Here is an 18,761-nt window from a genome sequence, read left to right as displayed (position 1 = left end):
TGGGGAGGCAGAAGCAGAGAGCAGATGACATGGGGACAGCCAGAGTGATGGTGGTTCCCGCTGTCATTTCTTAACCCCTGTCATTTCTGCACTTCACAGTGTCAGCAAATTAAAGCTATTACCTGGGAATCCTAATACAGTCCTCCCATTTTAGTTTTGGCCTTTTTTAACCCTCTTTGCCTTTTTATTAAAGCTTTTTCCAAGGACTGGAAATTATTTAAATTAGCTGTAACAAAAAGCTGTGGTTTCCAGGCTTTCACACCAGCATCTAAACTTGGCTTGGGGAAACAGCGCTGGGTGGTGTTGAGCTGTGTAAGTGTGGGTAAATACCAGCAGTCTCTAAGCAAAGCTAAAGTAATGTTTTCTTCCAGGAATATCAAATCATAGAGAAGAGAGACCGCCAAACACTTGGAGATTCAGGTTGCCAGAAGCAGTTATTTTCTCCATAAAGAAATAGCTTCGTGTTTTCTCCAATCCAGAAAGAAAAAGAGAACATAGTAAAATACACTATATAACTCCCTGCCTTGTATTTACAGCTAGGGGATTCAACAACAACAACAAAAAAGAGCAGCTTTTTCTCCTTTTATTCTAAACATTCCCAATTTGTCCTTAAGTGAGACAATATTAGTTGTTGGCTGCAGTTGTCCTGCTGCCCTCACAGCCTTTGGTGGCAGATATGAGATAAGTATGGGACGATGTCCTGGCTTGCTCTGTCACTGTGAGAGGCACAAAGGCTCCTGGCCACATTGGGACAGTCCCCCAAGCCTGGAAATACTCCCTGCAGAGGAAGGTGTGAGCATGAGGAGGGGAAGGAGTCAAAGATGTCAGGCTCACATGTGAGTGCGGACGTACCCGTGTGCATGTTCCTCTATTCAGGCCACCTCCTCCTTACCTTATTACAAGCAGCTCTGCTCTTTCAGAGCATAGAAAGCTGGGTAAATGCTGTCAAATCCTGTTAGCTGCCATTAGCATTTTCTGCTCTGCAGCTGAAAGCCTCTGCTTGCTCCAAAAGCCTTGATGTCCATTGTGGCAGCAGTGCCAGAGCCTGGCTCTCCAGCCACCCTTACATGGGGCTGGCAAAAGCATGGCACTGAAACTCATGAAATACCAGGTGCCAGGAGTTACCAGCAGTAGCTCTGTCATCTTATGCTACTGGGGGTGTTTATCAGCAGCCCCGTGTGATGACCCGGGTTTAGCTGCTGCTGCTGCACTGGCTCACGTGAACAGTTACATTTTGTGCTTTGCTGTTTGTGTTTAGCGCTTCAGATAATCATAGAATAAGTTGAGTTGGGCTGGGTTGGGTTGGGTTGGGTTGGAAGGGACCTTAAAGATCATCTTGTTCCAACTCCACTGCCATGGTTAATGAAAGTTCTTAAATTAGGACAAAATGCACCAGTGATTTGCAGGTAGATGTGGAGCAACTGTGAATAACCATCTGGAGGGGCCAGATTTGAGGTAGGGAGCTGCTCCAGCTGCTGACCTGGACCAGCATCACCAGGGTATTTTGCTGTGTTTACTATGCTTTTTCCTGGTATCTGCTTTAGGGCAGTTCTGTGAGGCTCTGACATCCCCATCCCAGCTGAGCCCCTTCCCTGCACTGGCTGTGGGAAGAGGGTTTATCCCTCCCTGCAAAAGGTGCAATTTGTGGATGAGAACTGGTGCATTGACTCAGGGCACCAAGGTGCTTCATAGAATTTGGCATTTTTTTGTGCAGGTGGCTATGTCAGGTGTGAGCAGGACACATGCATGGCCAAGGACTCAGCACAATGCTCGGTGGTTGGAGCTGGACCTTTGCATAACTGTGTTATAATGCCCCTTCTACAGCATCTTCCCTTCTGAGACTTCCCAGTGCCCATGCTGGAGAAGCCAGCCAGCCTTCCTTGCCCACTGTGGGGTCCTGGCTGTTGGAGCCAGGACAGAGACATTTAGGCTTGGAATTATTCACTGCATGATTTTTCCCATATTTATCACAGTTTGGATCAAGAGCCTTCACTGCTCGCCCTGGCTCAACCAAAGGGCCTTGGGAGGAGTGCAGCACCGATGATGGTGAGGTGAAAAGGGTGGAATCCCAGGGAGTGGGCATTGCCCTAGGCAGCAGGAGCAGCAACACAACTTGAGGGGACCTGCTTTGACCATGGCTAAACCGGATGCTCTTTCTTGTGTTTCTGTAGGTTAGAAATCTCTGTTACATGGTGACGAGACGGGAGAAAATGAAACACACCATTTGTAAACTGCAGGAGCAGATCTTCCATCTCCAGATGAAGCTTATTGAGAAAGATCTTTACCCAGGTCAGTACCACTTCCCAGAGCTCGTTCTTAGACACTGGTCCCCACTGTCCTCTGAAGCCAAGTTGTGTGCCCCAGCTCCCTGCACCAGGGAAGCCAGAGCTGCCCCCTCCCCTGATGTGTTATTTTGGCATGGTTCATACATTGACTCAGAAACACTCAATAAAGCCGGACGTTGGGTGACTGGAGTGCTGGAGCTATTTGTTTTCGCAGATCCCTCTTGATCCTCCCCTTCCTGGAAATCAGTCAGAAGTACCAAGCGTTTGCTTAGGTGGGGATGCTAAGACAGTATTTGGTGACTTTTGTGAGCTGGGACTCCTTGGGAGGAGATGGCACATCCTGGGCACAGGGCTGCTCTGCAGCTGGCTCCCTGGCACAGGGTGGAAGCCCTGCTTCAGGCTCTTTGCAGATGCCTTTGAGCATTCTGTCAAGAATCAAGGGTTAAGCTGCTGGTGGGGGGTCTGTTGCTCCAGGAGACCAGCTCCCTTAAATCTGGTCAGCAGCAGCTCCCCACTTCACATACCCATTAGTGGAGATCATGCTGCTGTATGCAAAGCTTCTGCCAACTTTTATTAAGGAGCCGAAATAAAGTTGGTTTCCTTTTGTCCTACTTCTTCTTTTCCTTTTGCACAAGCAGTGCTGAAGCCCACAGCTCCTGCTCCCTCCTCCTTTGCCTCCGGTGGCAGGGCAGACCAGACCCCGTGGCTGCAGAACAGTTTTTCCAGCAGCAGCATCTGGTGCTTTGGCAGCCGCTTCCGACGGTTGTTGTGTTTGTGGCTTTGGAGTTGTGTTTGAAGCCATCACATGGTTGGAGTTTCTTCAGGAACTGTCTGGGCTGAGCTTTCCTTGACAAAAGTCTCCTTTGACTGAAGTTTTGGAGGCTGAGGAATGTGTATATTGAGATGTCTGTGACTCAGGCCCATGCAAATTCCTCTTGATACCCAAAGCCCGGCAGCAATGGGGGGACAGGAGTGGCTGGGACCCCAGGGTGTGCTCTGGGGTGATGTGGGTCCTGTAAATCCCAGTCCCTGTCATACTCTGTGTTGCTCTGCACGTCCTCACTGGACCAGAGGTACAGGTCACCAGCCTGAACACACACAAATGGTGTTCCCGCCAACTGGAGACCCTACATTGGACATCCATTCCCTGGCACCCAGGGTATTGTGCACACATTATTCCTGAGCTGGACCGCCACCTCACTGCCCCAGGAGTACCACCTGCCATGTGCTCTCACTGCTAGACTCTCTGGGTTGTGGAGGCATCACAGGGGGGACTTCAGGATGCTCTTCAGTTCAGCTGGGCAAACCCAGTCCAGCATTTGCAGCTCTCAGAAGGAGATAGGCGCAGGGTAGTTTGCCAGGAAGGGTTTTTAAGCTCACCTGTCTTGCAAACAAGGTGTTAGATAGCTGGAAATGCCTTTGGGGACCTGTGTTCCCCAAAATGCCTTGGGGCTAATGTCCAAGCCTCTCTCTGATGCAGCAGTGGGTTGTGAGCTGGCAGTTCCTCCCGGGGAGAGCTGGATTAGGTGAGCTGGGAGCCTCACCAGTAGGGTCCAGATGCCAGCCAATGATGAGGAGCTCTGTTGGGGCTCTGCTGGTGGTGTTTCAGGGTTGTCTTCATTGCCCAGTGCTGGTGCTGTGTGATTGTCCTTCCCAAAAATGTTATGAGTGTACTTGAGAAAAGCATGGCTGCTGTTCCCTTGATGTTTGTTCTGCTAGAGGTGAGTGATCAGAGACAAACCCACAGTGGGAGGAGGATGGCTCTGGTGGGGATTGGTGTGCAGGGATCACTTCAGACCTTGTGATGCAGCTGCTCTTCTCTCCTGCCCCACCTGGCTGGTGTTTGCGCTTTCCTTTTCTGCTCTGAACTGACCGAGCTGAGCTGCTTGTCTCTCCCGGGATGGACTTATTGGTTGGGCCTGAGCAAGGACTGACTGCTCCCTCTGGGACCCAGCCCTTTTGAGTCCCTCCTGCCAGGGAAACAGCCCAGCTCCAGGAATTTGATCCTGGGATCTCCAGGTGGTTTGGGCATCTCGGTCCTTCCCATGCCAGGGTGACATTAGGGATCCGAGTGCGTTTTGGCACCAGTCTATAGAGTGTGCTGAGCTCACGAGGAGTTCGCTTGCCAAGTGACCGTACCAGGAGCAGCAGATACTCAGCATCCAGTGGAACCAAGGCTTTGGATAACTCACTGCTACATTTTCCAGCATTGCAAAGCACTTACTGGTTTGGAGGTAGGGGATAGTTCCATTAGCATCCTCCCCCACAGCTCCAGACCAGGATGCTCTCCATACCTGGGGTTCCTAAGAGAAAGGAAGAAGTCCCCATTATTTCACCAGGACGAGGCCTGTTTTTAACTGCTGTTACAGTAGCCATCGACCGAGATCTGTTGGGGTTGTTCCAAAGATGGTTTTGGCACAGAGGTTTTTTTGGACTGGCTCCCACACAAAACTCAGAACAGGAGGGGTTTATTTTTCCCACTGTCAAATGATCATTTAAGCAGGAGATTCTTAATAAAATCAGTGAGAACTGCCCGTGTAAAATGAACCCTCCTCTCTTCCCTGTATTTTTCTTGCACAGAGTGGAAAGTAAACACTGTCTGGCTTTGAAACACGGCTACTATTTTGACAGGTTCCTCTTCAAAAAGTGCTGCTCGGGTTTCTCTTTAGCTCTGTTGTGCTGTCTAAACAAAGTTAGATTTTGATTTTGTAAGCGAAGTGAAAAATGTGTCTGCCTTCCTCCCATTACTTGGCAGGAACGTAGCAAATACCAAATCTGCTTTTGCATTTCTTTCTTTCTGTAAGTCCTTTAGTAAGGAGGGGTTCCTGGCTGGCAACTCCAAGACTGTAAATCCTCTGTTAATTCAGACTCAGGCAGGTGAAATGCAAATTCCCTCCCCTGCTCACCCAGTACATTTCCACTGCTGCAGCACGGGGAGAGCCGAGGTTATTCCCTTTGACCCATCCACCCCATGGCCTTTCTGCTGAGGATTTGCTGCTGGCTAACACAATAAACTGATTTCTTCCTTGAGATCATTGTTTAGCCTATGGGCCAGACTCTGAAAAACTGCCTGTCCCGCCTCGATTTCCATGAGCCACTCACATTTTGGTTTAAGGTTTAATATCCTTCCCTCTCTGAAAATTAATAGAAGTTTTAGCATAGACTTCTGGGGGATAATGACTTACAGAGTAAGTAAAAACTGTTGGAAGTATTTTACTTGGCAATAAAAGTTGTACTTTTATAGGGTATTTGTCCTGTTTATCCAAGAATAAATCCAGTAGAAGTTCAAAGCCATTTAGGAAATGCTAATTTTTAGCTGAATGTATAGCTAAGAGTTAGATCCCTACCTTTCTATAGGCAATCCTGATCATCTTTCCTACTTCATGTACCTATATCACTTTGGGGTTTTTTCACTCCTGCAGTTTTGCCAAAAGGTCAAAACAAGGTTGGCTTTAAAACTGTTGGTACCTTTGCTCTGTCAGTCTGGCTGTGCAGCTGAATCCCTTCCTGGAGATGCTCCTGTTGATGATGGGTGACACAGCACCAGGTTCGTAGGTCACCATGGCTCCTGGAAGGTGTCTGAGCAGGATTTGGGGTTACTCCCTTGTGGGTCCTCACTCCAAAGTCCTGGTCCAGGTCCGTGGCTGCAGTCTCCAGCAAGTCCCCTGCCATCAGTGGGGCTGCTCCTGTGGCCAGTCCTAAGTTCTTCTCCAAGGCTAAAGTCTCTTTTTTGTATAACCTACAGGATTCAGATTTTCTTAACATGTAGAGACCTTAGCCTACAGCTGGCTAAAGAATGGCCCTTGGCTTGGAGTTGTTTGCAGGTCTGCTCCAGGTCTCCACTGCAGGGGTGGCCCAGGGGAACTTGCTCGCCGCAGCATCCCTGATGCCTCGTCTCACACGGCGTTTTCCTTTTTTTCTAAAAAATGCCAGAACAAACTGGGAAGAAGACAAAGGGTAAGAAAAGTGACCCAAGAAGGAAAGGAAGAGATGGTAGAAAAAATAGTCCTGAGAAGACAGAGAAAAGAAAATCGGTCAACGAAACTGTTTTGGGACAACTGGGTAAGTCTGATTTTATGATGCAGAACTGACCTGCGATGCTGGAGGCTCCCTGTTTTGGGGAGCAGGGTTAAGAGTCCCAGCCCCTCATCCCTCCTGCATGTACATGGTAGAGTTACACCTTCCATCTCTTCTTTGTGGGAATCAGCCTGAATTATCCAGGTCCTACTAGAGAGACTGGGTCAGAAACATGCTCACTGGCGGGGCAGGGGATTTAAAATTCCCCCCGGTAGCTCCGGGATTGGGAGAATGTGTTGCAAAACCTGTGATATGCTGCTGGAGCAGGATTTCGCTTTCAGGTGATAAAATCAGACTTACCCACCCCATGGTAGGGCTGCTCCCCCATGTCCTCTGTGCTGTGCAGTGACAGCAAGTACAGCACGTGGGCTGTGAGTTTTCATGTACTGTTCATGGCATATATGGTCATGCTGGTTGTGCCAGTGGTGCAGGAACATGCAGGAGCCAGGCACAAGGTGCATCCATCTCTTGAATTTGCTCAGGGGGTGAGGAGCTTGGCCCCACAGATTCTTCAACCACCTCCAGCTTGTCCCTATTGGCTACAGCAGCAGGCAGAGCTGGGGGAAGAAAAAGAAACAGAACAAAAAGGTTGTTTCAGACAAGGTCCGTGACAACTGCATGTGGTTTTTACATGAAATTGGGTTGTTGCTTGATGTCCTCTGGTGCTGCCACCTCCACCAGCAGAGGCAGAAGGTGATGAGCTCATGTGTGCCCAGTTGCCCCGCAGGGACACAGGGGAGCACTGATCTCCTGTGGGGCTCTCACACAGCCTGGAGATGCTATAAAACCCTCCAAGGGGTACAGAGAGTTTCTGTGGGAGGTTTGGTGGTCTGGACCACCCTGCCTTGCTCTGCTTTGCACATTGCTCACCTGACTATGCTGCTTTTTGGTCATCTCAGAGCAGTTGGGTTTTAGGACCTTTGGAAATGGGGCTTTTGCACTCTTTCTATCTCTGCTCTGTTCTTTGCTAAAGAAGTTTTGGATTTTCTGGGGCAAATTCCAGGAAACAATGGAAGGCTGGAGAATCTCAGAGGAAAGCTGCATGGCTATGAGCTTGGGAAACCAGGCAGCTGACCCAAAGCTTCACCAAGGTCTTGTCACCCCCTGAATTTTGTGAAGGGTTTCAAGCATCCCTTGGGGCTGCTGTCATCTGTTCCCCGGAAGAGCTGGGGAAGGTGAGCTGGGCAGTGCCCTTGCCCACAAAACTTGGGCTCTTTGGTGTTTGGGTACCACGCAATACCCTAAGTTCATCCCTGCTCCTGCTTCACCTTCCCTGCCTTGGGCTGGTGTCAGGGTGGGGTGCTGTCTTCTCCAGAAGGGCCATGGTGAGTTGCAGGAGTTGCAGGGTCACAGCCTGTGTTGCTGCTCACAGGTGAGGGTGATGCAAAGCTGTCACTGCTACCAGCAAACATTGCAGGTGTGAGTCACCCCACCCAGGCCACTGCTCTTTCCCTCTCTGTTGCTAGACTGGCTGTTTCAAAGGAAAGCTCTTCCTGAAATCCAAAATCAAACTTCATTTTTCCTCCTTCCATTAAACCAACTCAGATGCTGAACCCATGGGTTTCTGTTTCAGAGATTAAAACTGCCTGTGCCTGTGTAGGTGTGCACCTTTCCCATTGCTAATCGGACCCAATTAGCCCCGCCCACAGTGCTCACTCTTGCTCTCAATGATCATTATCAGGAAGTTTTTCTGTTTTTTCCATTCCAGCCTTCATCTCTGCTCCTCTTCTTCAGTTTCCACATCTTTTGAGATGTTCTCAGACGTGCAGATGTAGCAGTGGTCCCATCACCACACCGGCTGCTTGGCTCTGGTGGTGGCCTGGCAGCAGCTGCTTCTTGGGGAACATGTCACCCCTTGCCTGGGCACAAGTCCTGCTCTGTCACCACATTTTTCAACTTACACTTGAATTGTTTGTCTTCCACTTTTGCACAAGAATGTTTCCACCTGTGCTGGGATATGTCATTGCTTGTCATCTTTGCTGAAGGAAGATGCTTGGTTTGGATTCAGGAAGGTTCATGGAGAGTTGGATGTGAGGGACTGCTTGGGTTGTTGTGCTGCGACCTCAATGAACCCCAAATTCAGCACTGGTGCTGGATTAAACCCTCCTCTGTGTCTGGATGTGGTGCATTATAGTTGATCTCTTGAGTGTTTCTCCAGTGCCAGGGAGTTTAGGTGGAGTAGGTGATGATGACAGAGGGCAACATGAATGTTTCTGGCTTCTGAGGCAATCTTCCACTCTTGTTTTTCCCAGGCTTGTCAACCTCCTTCCCCATCGATGGGACCTTCTTCAACAGCTGGTTGGCACAGTCAGTGCAGATCACTGCGGAGAACATGGCAATGAGCGAGTGGTCACTCAACAATGCCCACCACGAGGACAGCACCCCTGGCCTCTCCGAGGAGCTCCTCCAGGATGAGGAAACCTTGCTGAGCTTCATGATGGACCATTCCCTCAGGTCCCCATTCAGGCAGAGTGAGACCACAAAGAAAGTGAAAAGCAGAACGAGAACGAACACTAAGAAAAAGCTGCCGAGGAGCAGCCCCTCTGCAGTGGGTGGGGGCCACCCGGAGGGCTCAGAGCCCTGGACTAACAATGCCAGCAACTTGTCGGATGATCCTGCCAAGCCCTTCGCTCTGGATTCCAGACCAAGCAAGTCGGAAAAAGGGGCAGCAAAGCTTCCCACCGACCGCAAAGGGACGGGCGAGGCCAAAAAGGCGGCCAAGAAGGGCTCTCTCCAGAAAACCAGCGAGCCTCACCCCCCTGCTGGGACACGGGGCTGCGTCAGCAAGGAGGAGGAGGAGGAGACGCCGCGCTGCGCTCAGACAGAGCCCGGCCCTGCGGCCAAAGTGCCTGACTCCGTAGGTAGCCCCAAAACCATCGTGCGGTTCAAATTACCAAAGGAGAGCCGGGGGGCGCGGCGGTCGCAGCCCCCCAAGGCGGACGGCGCTGGCGGAGCTCCCTTGCGTCGCTTCGACGCCGACACGGACGGATACTTCTCCGACGCCGAGATGAGCGACTCAGACGGGGAGTCCCGCAGTGGCCGGGCGCAGCGGGGCCAGCTGGATGCAGCCGGTGAGGACATCGTCAGGATGAGCATCCTGGCATCCTAACTCATCCAACCACACCGGCTCGATGAGGCCTCAACCCAGTTCCAACTGCCATGTCCAATTTCTGCCTGGTATCACAGCGAGGGGGGTTTTTAATATGTGTATATAGTTGGAAATTCGGCACTGTTGTCTTTTCTCTTCTCGATATGCTTGAGATACAGCTTCAGCTTCACCGACATCAATGACTGTGACAGCAGTGGTCTCTCCCAGGCTCCCTGCCGGACCTCACTTCCCGGGAACGCAAGCCGGCACCCCCCAGGACCGATGCCAAGGCTGCTGAGAGGGTGGAGGGTGCCGGTACCTGTGCTTTCTGCAGGGATGACAGTTCAATTAATGGGCATTATTTAATGAGAGGCAGATTTCTGCCTGGGACGGTTGCCCTCAGAGCAGGGAGCGAGTAAGAGGGTCCGGCAGTGGCCAGCTGTGGGAGGGGAAATTCCCACCTGTGTGTGCGGAGACAAGGAAGCAAAATAAGTGATTCTAAAATAAATAATGACTAAAGCACAAAAAGCTTGTTGGAGGAAAACGCTTGGGGTGGAAGAGAGCAATGTTATATTTCTATTTTTAGGGAAAAAAACCCTTGGTCATTATTTTTCCCTTCACTTTTCCATCTGGTTGGGATCCGTCCGGGAGCCAGGATGCAAAATTCCTCCCTGTCCTTGCCCCTGTTGAGGTTGTTAGAAACACTGAAGTGATTTATTCAGGTGAATGGATCAGCAAGTGGAAAATGGAAATGTGGGGCAGGATGGAGGAGGAACGCATCCTTTAAAACCACCGTGGGGAGTCAGGGTTGGTGTAACCTGGGAGGTTGAGCGATTTTTTTCTGCCCGTGCTTCTCTCCAGTGCTGCCGTGGTGTCACCATGCCAGAGCAGCACATTTGAAATCCCCCTTGCACACCAAAACCATGGCCCCAAGGCCAAATTTGCTGTCACTGAGGGGAAATGACAACCCTTGCCACCACCATTGTGTTTTCCTACTAAATGCTACAATGGAAATGGTGAATTTATTCCTCTCCATCCTTTGTTTTGGTTTGGTTTTTTTTACCTTAAATCCTGGTTACAAGCTGTTGACTCGTTGTGGAGGGGTGATTCACAGAAGCTGACATTATAAATATTACAATAATTTAATGCATAAAATGTCCCCAATAAGCCTTAAATGTTGTTTAAAAGCCCATGTTACCTATAAGTCAGGCGAATTTCCATGTTTGCACTTAATTGCACCATTACTTCGGTTTTGGCTTCAAAGGTCACAGTTAAGTCATGCTACGTGTTTTATTGGAGTGACCCCAGTGTGAGCTCAGGGAACAAAAAAAAAAAGGAATTCACTGAAACTTTTGTTGTTGTTGTTTTTTAAAAATAAAAAATGTTTAAAAAAAACAAAAAAAAAACCACAAAAAAAAACCAACCAACCCAAACCTGGGACACTTCTGCAACCGGTTAAACCCATCACTAAACAAAAAACCTTGCAATTGTCAAACCAATCAGTCAAAGAATTTTGTGGATGCCAAAGAAATATTTTGACAGTCAAGCAGCACAGCCAGAAACCGGAAACTTGTCATTATGAAAAACAATTGGAAGTTATTTAGCAACCAAGGACTAAAGACACGCTCATACCACACTGCTGCGGCGTTAGGTTCCAAGCTTGCTCCGAGGGATGCTGCTGCTCCAAGACCGCATCCTGCCGTTTTGGTTTCCGATGCTTTTTGCTCATTTCACTGTGAGCTTTCTTTTTGAAACTGAGACTATTTCAATTGATGTTTTAGAGTAGATCATCATCTTTATCAGCCTTCCAAAGTCCTTATTATTGATAAAATTGCAGCAAAGATCAGCAATGGAAATTGCAGCAAAGATCAGCGATGACAGCCCAGCTGATCCCAGGCACGGCAAGTGGTGGGGGCTTTGGGTGGGATGCCCAGCCCTGCCTAAGCCCAACACTCACCTGGCTGAGACTGACCGTGCCTGGGAAGGAATCTTCCTCAGATGGGAAAAATGTGACACAAGTTATTAGTGGAAAAAAAAAAACAAAAAAACAGCAAAATACCAACAAAACAGGAGCCACCTTTGTTATAAATTAGCATAATCCATTGAGGTTGGAAATGAAAATCCGCTCATTAATTAAGGCTCAGTATGTTCAGATAATGTTAAATACAGTAAATAGGACTTAGTTTATCTTATCAGGCTTGCTAGCTTTAGCTCCAGTATCTTAGTATACAAGTCATAACAATAATCAATATGCTGCCTTTTAATGAATCTTGCTTCAGTGTGCTTCACTCAATTATGATTAAAAAAAAAAGCAATCCACAAATTTCACTGTACACAGTTCCATTCATCAGCTTCTGCACTACTTGTCTTCTCAGTACAGGAAAGCAAAAAGGGGGAAACTTTAAAGAACAACCGACCTGGCACCGCCAGCATTGGGCAGTAACACAGTTTGAAACACTCCCAAAACATCAGGCATCGTGTTTTGCCATCAGGAGATGGGGGGGAGGAAAGCTAAGGGAGCTGGTGGGGCACAGGGAGAAGAATGGGATGGAGGGAATAGACAGGAGGAAAAGGGCTCTGGTGAGCTGCGGGGCTGAGCAAGGGCTGGACCATGGCAGGATGGCTGCAGCCACCCCAGAGCATCCCCTGCCTGGAGTGTCCTCGGAGCAGGGGAGTCTGGTGTTCTGGAGAGAAAATGCACAAGGAAAATATTTTTGATGTTAATGTAAATGTATTTTGAAATGAATAGAAAGAGAAGAAAAAAAAGGTTTATTTTAGTACGGAAATGTTATCTTTTAAGATGTATAAACTGCAGGAATCGACGTTTGCACTGTAAGAGCACCTGTTTCCTTGGAGAAGCAGCTGCTGTTGAGATGAGGATGCAGAAAGCATCATTCCCTGATGGAGCACAGCCCCACACCAGCCCCAACCCCGATGTTTGAGAGAGTTTCCACAGGACAGCTCCCATTCCACACTCCCATTTTACCCACGCCCATCTTTTTTTGTTTTGTTTTTTGGGGTTTTTTTTTGTTTTTTTTTTGCTTGCACCTATTTTACGGAGTTAGGATGCCTGCTGTCCTATGGAGCTTGCCCCAAGGTCGGATGCAGAACAGAGCCAAGAGGGATGCAGGATGCAGGAGGATGCTGCTACAGGGCAGAGCATGAGGTTTGGTTGTTCTTTAAGGAAATCCCCTGCAGTTTGCGCCATTCCACATTCAAAACAACCCACTTCACATCAGTTACAGGAAACGATATGAATGTCGCAGGAGGAGAAACCCTTCTGTTTTCTTTGTTTCAAAGAACGTGATGTGCCATTTGTTAATACAAAAGAGAAATATTGAAAATATATTGAAAAGAGCAATTTTAAATTATTTTTGGCTTATGTTGCAATATTTATTTTCTTGTATTAGAAATTCCTTTGTAGAGAAAAAATGTATTTTTCATTAATGCAAAAACCTATTTCTCCTTTTTGTACATTTTCCATGTTAGTTAATCCTTAAAGCAATATAATGTTATCAAACTCGTTCTGTGTGAGACTGTATTATGCATGCTATTTGTGTTGCCTTGGAATAGCTCTGTCTGCCATTATTTTCATCCTGTTTAGATACAGTGTATGCTTTAATACACATTGGGACCATGGCCCATTGCTTATGAAAGAAAAACCCTTTGCATTCCTCAGTGTGTTGGCAAATGCAGTCAATAAAGCAGTGTTTCCTGTGTACCTCGTGTCGGTGTGAGCATGGTCACACAGAGCAAACTCATCCCAGGGATGAGCTCTGTGGGGATGCAGGGCTAATCCAGCCCTGCTGATGCAGCCACTCTGCCTGTAAGTAGCAAATTTTTGAACTTCTATTGCATTTCCGTTGACATTTCCATTGCCAAATCTCAGCCACCTCTTGGGAAACACAGCTGGAGACATTTGTCACAGCTGGAAGGGCAAACCCAAGCAAGAGGATGTTCACAAGGTTTCCCCTGCCTGAAAGTTTCTATAATTCAAGGTAGCCACCTTTCTTGTGGATATTTATGTCTTGTTTTGAAGACTTGGAGCAAAGCCCGCAGGGGAAGTCCTGCTGCAAGACAGGATGCTCAGAGGAACAGCTTCTTGCACCAGGAGCTAGTGTAACAGGCAGGGAAACACGCTGCTAGATTTGCTATTCATGGGAGCAAAAGCAAGCTGTGAAATCCAAAATACTCCAGCAATGTGTTCCTGTTTGTAAGACATTCCTTGTATCCTGCTGATACCAACCAGCAACCTGATCTAGTGAGTGGCATCCCTGTCCATGGAAGGGGATTGGAACTGTATGATCTCCAAAGTCCCTTCCAGCCCAAGCCATTCTGTGATTCTGCTGATACGGGCTGTGGTTTAGGGCCTGACCCTCCACCTGTGGAGTGTGGTGGGAGCACAGGGTTCATCACACAGCTTTAAAAACTTGAGAGGGATCCACATCTTCCTGTGCATGCTTGGCTGGTTTGGAGGCCACACGTAAGGGTGCTTGCCTTGCTTCAGCAAATACTCGAGTCATCAAGGAATGGCTCTTCTACCTTCTTTGGCTTTTACTGGCACATTTTTCTTCTGTGAAAGTGCCCAAGCTGCTGAAGGAAAATGAGCTGTTTATTAGACATACTTCAGTAAATTTGTTAGTGAACTGATTAATCAGGCAGGTCATGGTGCACAGTGAAGAGGGAGCAAAACTATTCATCTGAGATGGGTCTTCTGGGGGGTGGAGACAACTACCATGGCCTTACATGTAGCTCTTCAATGAAAAGGCAACAGATTGGTTTATTGCAAAGTACGAATTTGGTTACTGGGCTGTGCTCTTACTCACAGCTCTCCAGGCACCCCAGACTCCTGTCTGGTCCCAAGAGCCCCTCGGTGCAGGTGTGATGCCCACAGCAACACTCATGAACCTGTCAAAAAGCCAGTTAAAGAGTAGCCTTCTCTATTAAGTTTTTCACCTGTTCTAGGCAGGGAGATATTCAGGAGTTCAATTCCATAAAGCAGGGAGCAAGGCCAGCCTGCGTGTTGCAGTTTAACCCCAAACAGCAGCCCCCTTCCCAGCCTCAAAATGTCCAAGGGGGTAATGCCAAGCCCAGATGGATCTCAGAGATCTGATGCTGGAGAACATGAGGCATCATCTTCACAAACTGGCAACAATTTTGTCTCCAAAATATTTAAGGCTCATGGAAGAGAGAGCTAGCCAAATTCCTGGGGAGATGCATCCCTGCCTTTTGGCACCTGCATTAGACAAGATGGTTGGGATGGTCTAGTTGGATGTATCGTGGAAATGGGCAATGGAACAAAAATGCCTGCACATAGAATTTTGGGCTGCTAAAAAGACTACATCACCTCTGTATGTTGCGTCCCCTCCCACTGAGCTCATTTCACAGGAGATAGAATAACCAAGCTGACAACAAAACCAACTCACCAAGAACAGCTCTGCAGCTCACATCTGACATTTTTCTGTTTAGACAGACACCTTCTAAACCCCAAGCTGGCTTTTGAAGGAGTGAGGTGCAGGAGGGAGTTCCACAAGGCCAGGACCCAAACCCTGGGTACCGAACCCAGGCAGCCACCCCGCTGCCCATCACCATCACCAGGGGAGAGCCACCAGCCACAAGGGCACTGCTGGTTTTCCAGGCACTCAACAGAGCAGGGACAGACAGACCTGGGGTACTGGGGCTCCACCAGCAGCTCCACACTGTCCTAGAGCCCATCCTGAGAAATTATTCCCCAATAAACTTACTAAAAAGCTATTATTAAAAATATCTATTTGTAGGCAGTTTGAGCACATAGGGCTTCCCTAGGGTGCTCACTCAGGGTTTGCTTATAGTATCCTCATCACAGATGGTGCTGAATGCCTCGGTTTGGAGTGAGTAGCCAAAGAATCATTTCAATTTAATTGCAAAATAAATGTTAGGCTAGTCCCTATATGTTTTGCATAAGTATTGCAAGTGCCACCATAAATACTAATGGGTCAAATATGCCCCAGTGTCAGTAAATCATTAGCAATGGATGTGGAAAGGAATTAATTTTCCTTCAGCTTATCCTGAAAGAATTGCAGTAAGACCTTGTTTTATTGTGTTTGATTAAGTGCTGGTGGTATAACATAATTTCCCCTAACCATTAAAACTGCTGGTGCTGTACTTCTGCATAAATGCCTCTAATGTGATGAGGCCATATTTAATATTTACTCTTCCAAAGTTAATACATTTAGGGGAGACATTTTGTGCCCTAAAAATAGTTCTTTGGTCTCAGATTTCCATGTAGGGCTGTGAAATGATGTGTCTGCTGTGATTGCAACAGATGAATAAGAAAAAAATCTCTAAAGAAATAAACAAACCTATGACTAACCCACAAAACAGGGGAAAAGTCCCACTGCAGCCAATGTCGACCCTGGCTGATTCAGAGGGTTTCACAAGTGCTGCCTCTGCCATCTTGCCCATCCCAAACTCTATCTGACAAACTCATTCCCTGTTCGTTTAATGCACAAGTGAAAAATAGACTTGTGGAGGGTCTAACCAGGCATTTTTTCATGGCGGGTTTAATCAGGTACGTTTTCCCATGGCAACTTAGCTTGGGGATAAATTGGGACTGGTATTGGTTGCAGGCAGCTCTTCCTTCTCCTGAGATGGCCAAATATACTGGAGATCCACCATTAAGTCATGGTGGAGAGGTGTTTAGCCCCTGGCCAAGTTTTGGGGGGACAGAGTGAGCTTACAGCTTTGCCCATATCATCCCTCATCCATGGGAGGGTGCTATGGGTACAGATCCTGGACCTTGTCTGCCATCGGGTAGAAATCATTCAAACAGCAGAGGTTATAGGGGAAATAGGAGGTAAGAGGAATGCAACTCCTTTCCAAAATCAGAAGTCAGGTGCTGGAGGTGTTGTTTGTGCTGTGGGTGCCCTGAGAAACGAGCCCTGGGGAGTCTGAGCTCTGCTGGTCTGTGCAGTGGTGGGATGGAGTTTCCCAAGGTGGTGGGATTTTGGCATTTCCTGAAGTGCTGGGATGGTGTTTCCCAGCTAAACCCACTCTGCTGAGTATCAGACACAGTGTTTTTCTTCAGGAGTAGCTGCTGTACATTCAGATGTAATAAAGATTAATGTAATTGACTGCCTGTGCTTATATTTTAAGTGGTACTTTATAATGCTGACACTGAGCATGAAGAGAAAATGCAGAGGTTAAAATACTGCTGTTACACCTGGTCATTAGCAGCCCTGCAATGAGCTCCAAATGGTCGGATCAATGAAATGGAATCTTTCCAAGGAAAAAAACGGCAGGTCAAGAAAGCAAAATAATACATCTGCAGCCATAATTCCTGGGAAGATTATTCTCAGGAGAGAGATGCTGAGGACACCAGCCATCCATGTGGGAATGGACCTGCCACGTGCTCTGCCTTCATCCAGACATCTCCCTGTGCAGGCTGGAATGCAGTACCCTGCAAGAGAGAAAATTCCCTGCAGAAAACAAGGTACCAAAACCCCTTCCAAGAATGCTCAGCTATAAATAGGTGTTTGTTGTATGGGATACCACAAATAACACTGACACTCCACGGAGCGACCGGCAGGCGGGGGATGAATTCCTGCCCTTAATAAGAAAGCAGGATAAATAAAGCATTTCTAAAAGAGGGAAATCAGCAATTTTTGAAGCTCCAGCTTTAAAATGAGTAAGTTTGGGGGATAAAGCACAGCAGCAGGGATGCCAGCCCTTGTGCCATGCATTCCCAAAGCCAGCTTGAGCCAGGTGCCATGCTGGGGGACAGAGGAGTCCTTGACACACAGAGAGACCAGCACACAGACCTGGCACAGTCCAGCCTCCCTCTGAAGGGATGTTCTGGAGAGCCATGGGGAATGAGCTGGTTCCAATCAGGTTTTTAAATCCTCCACACAGGGAGCAGCTCCAGAGCAGCACAGGGCCAAGCAGCATCACTGTATGGCCAGAGGCAAGTTAGGGACACACATCCCTGTGTCACCAGCATCACCTGCTTGGCACCAGCTCTCCTCTAGTAGCAAAAGGACCCATGGCTGATATTTTAGGCTGAATCACAAGGATGCCAAGGCACAGTCAGCCACAAGGCACATTTATTGGCAGAGCAAGAGCCAGATGTCTGCTGAGCTGTGAGGACTTAGGTCACTGCTCTGATCTGAAGCCTGTGAGCATCTCCCCAGTCCTCTGTGTGTGGTGCACAACAGGTCCAAAACTGGCTCATACAAACACACAAGGAGGAAGAAGGAGTATAAATAAAGGAGTATAAATAGCTGAGCTCCAGGGGCACAGGCTGATAGCGGCGAGGGCATGGTGTGGCACTGACACAACCAGAGCTGAGAGTATGCTGAGAGTTGCCGTGCAGACCTCACTCCACCAGCAACCACAGCTCCCTCCCACCATCCCACTAGCCCCCCTGAGAGGGATCTGCAGTGTTTTCCATCCCAAGCATTAGAGGATATTCAGTGATGATGAAGTAACAGCCTCACCTGACACCAAGGGAGATGTCACTGCTGCCCCTGGCTCTCAGCTGCCTGTTGGAAAACATGACCTGAGATTTGAAACTCAGTATAACTCTCTGCTTCCTAATGGGGGAACATAGGATGCCATTACTGGCTTCTGAGACTGCTCACTGGTTTTTTTTTTTATAGTTTCATAAAGTCTTTGGCTAAGGGTTCCCACCTCCTGACAATTAAGTGGACAACAGCTGCTTCAGCAAACAGAATCACCTTACACTAAGGCAGGGATGGCCAAGCTGAGGGCAGTGCTGCCTGATAGCCAGAGGAACCACACTGGGGCCCTCACAAAAATCACATTTCAGCTGATTTTCCAGTCTGAGGGTGGTGTTTGCTGGCTGCTGGAGAGCTGTGATGCTGGGGGCTGGCAGAATTGAAATTGTCATGCATATACAAACTCATTTTGCCTTTTGGTTTCTGTGAATGTGTCAATGAAAGAAGTTTGTTGGAAAGGAGGTATTTGGGGGAAAGGTTTGTGGACCTGAAGGGCTGTACTGATGGGGTAAATAAGGAAGGAATTGGCTCAGTGCTGAATGACTGGAAAGAACCAGGAGTCTGTTTGCTGCAGCAACTGAAACATCTTTCAGACTCAGCCGTAGGCTAAACCCAGCTGGAATGAGCATCTGCAGCCCTCAGAAGGGAAGCAGCAGGAGCAGGGGTTTTGTTGACAAAATATCCCCGTTCCCTTCTCTTCATTTTGTGCCTCTTTGTCTTTCCCAGAGGGTGGGGCTGTGACTGTGTCCCCCTGTAGGACATGACAGAGCAGGGCTGTCCCCCCTGAGGATGCTCCCGCGATCTGGTCCAAGTGGA

The 18,761-nt window shown here is 48.2% G+C and overlaps 1 protein-coding gene across 3 annotated transcripts in view; it reads left to right on the top strand.

Annotated features, from left to right (window-relative positions):
• The window catches only part of JADE2 (jade family PHD finger 2), a 72,580-nt gene extending 59,409 nt beyond the window's left edge, over positions 1-13,171 (top strand). Inside the window, exons 10-12 of one of the 3 annotated variants that reach the window (XM_032124636.1) lie at positions 2,172-2,289; positions 6,219-6,347; positions 8,615-13,171. In XM_032124636.1, the coding sequence (XP_031980527.1) occupies positions 2,172-2,289; positions 6,219-6,347; positions 8,615-9,471 (1,104 nt within the window). In that variant the 3' untranslated portion in view covers positions 9,472-13,171. The remainder of the gene's footprint in view (positions 1-2,171; positions 2,290-6,218; positions 6,348-8,614) is intronic. The other 2 variants (XM_032124637.1, XM_032124638.1) reach the window with 2 other exon arrangements.
• Positions 13,172-18,761: the final 5,590 nt, after the last annotated feature.

This window comes from Corvus moneduloides, chromosome 15 (genome assembly GCF_009650955.1).
Source record: "Corvus moneduloides isolate bCorMon1 chromosome 15, bCorMon1.pri, whole genome shotgun sequence".
Lineage (NCBI taxonomy): Eukaryota > Metazoa > Chordata > Aves > Passeriformes > Corvidae > Corvus > Corvus moneduloides.
The sequence above is the reverse complement of the archived record's forward strand: the minus strand, read 5'-3'. Positions and strand labels throughout refer to the sequence as shown.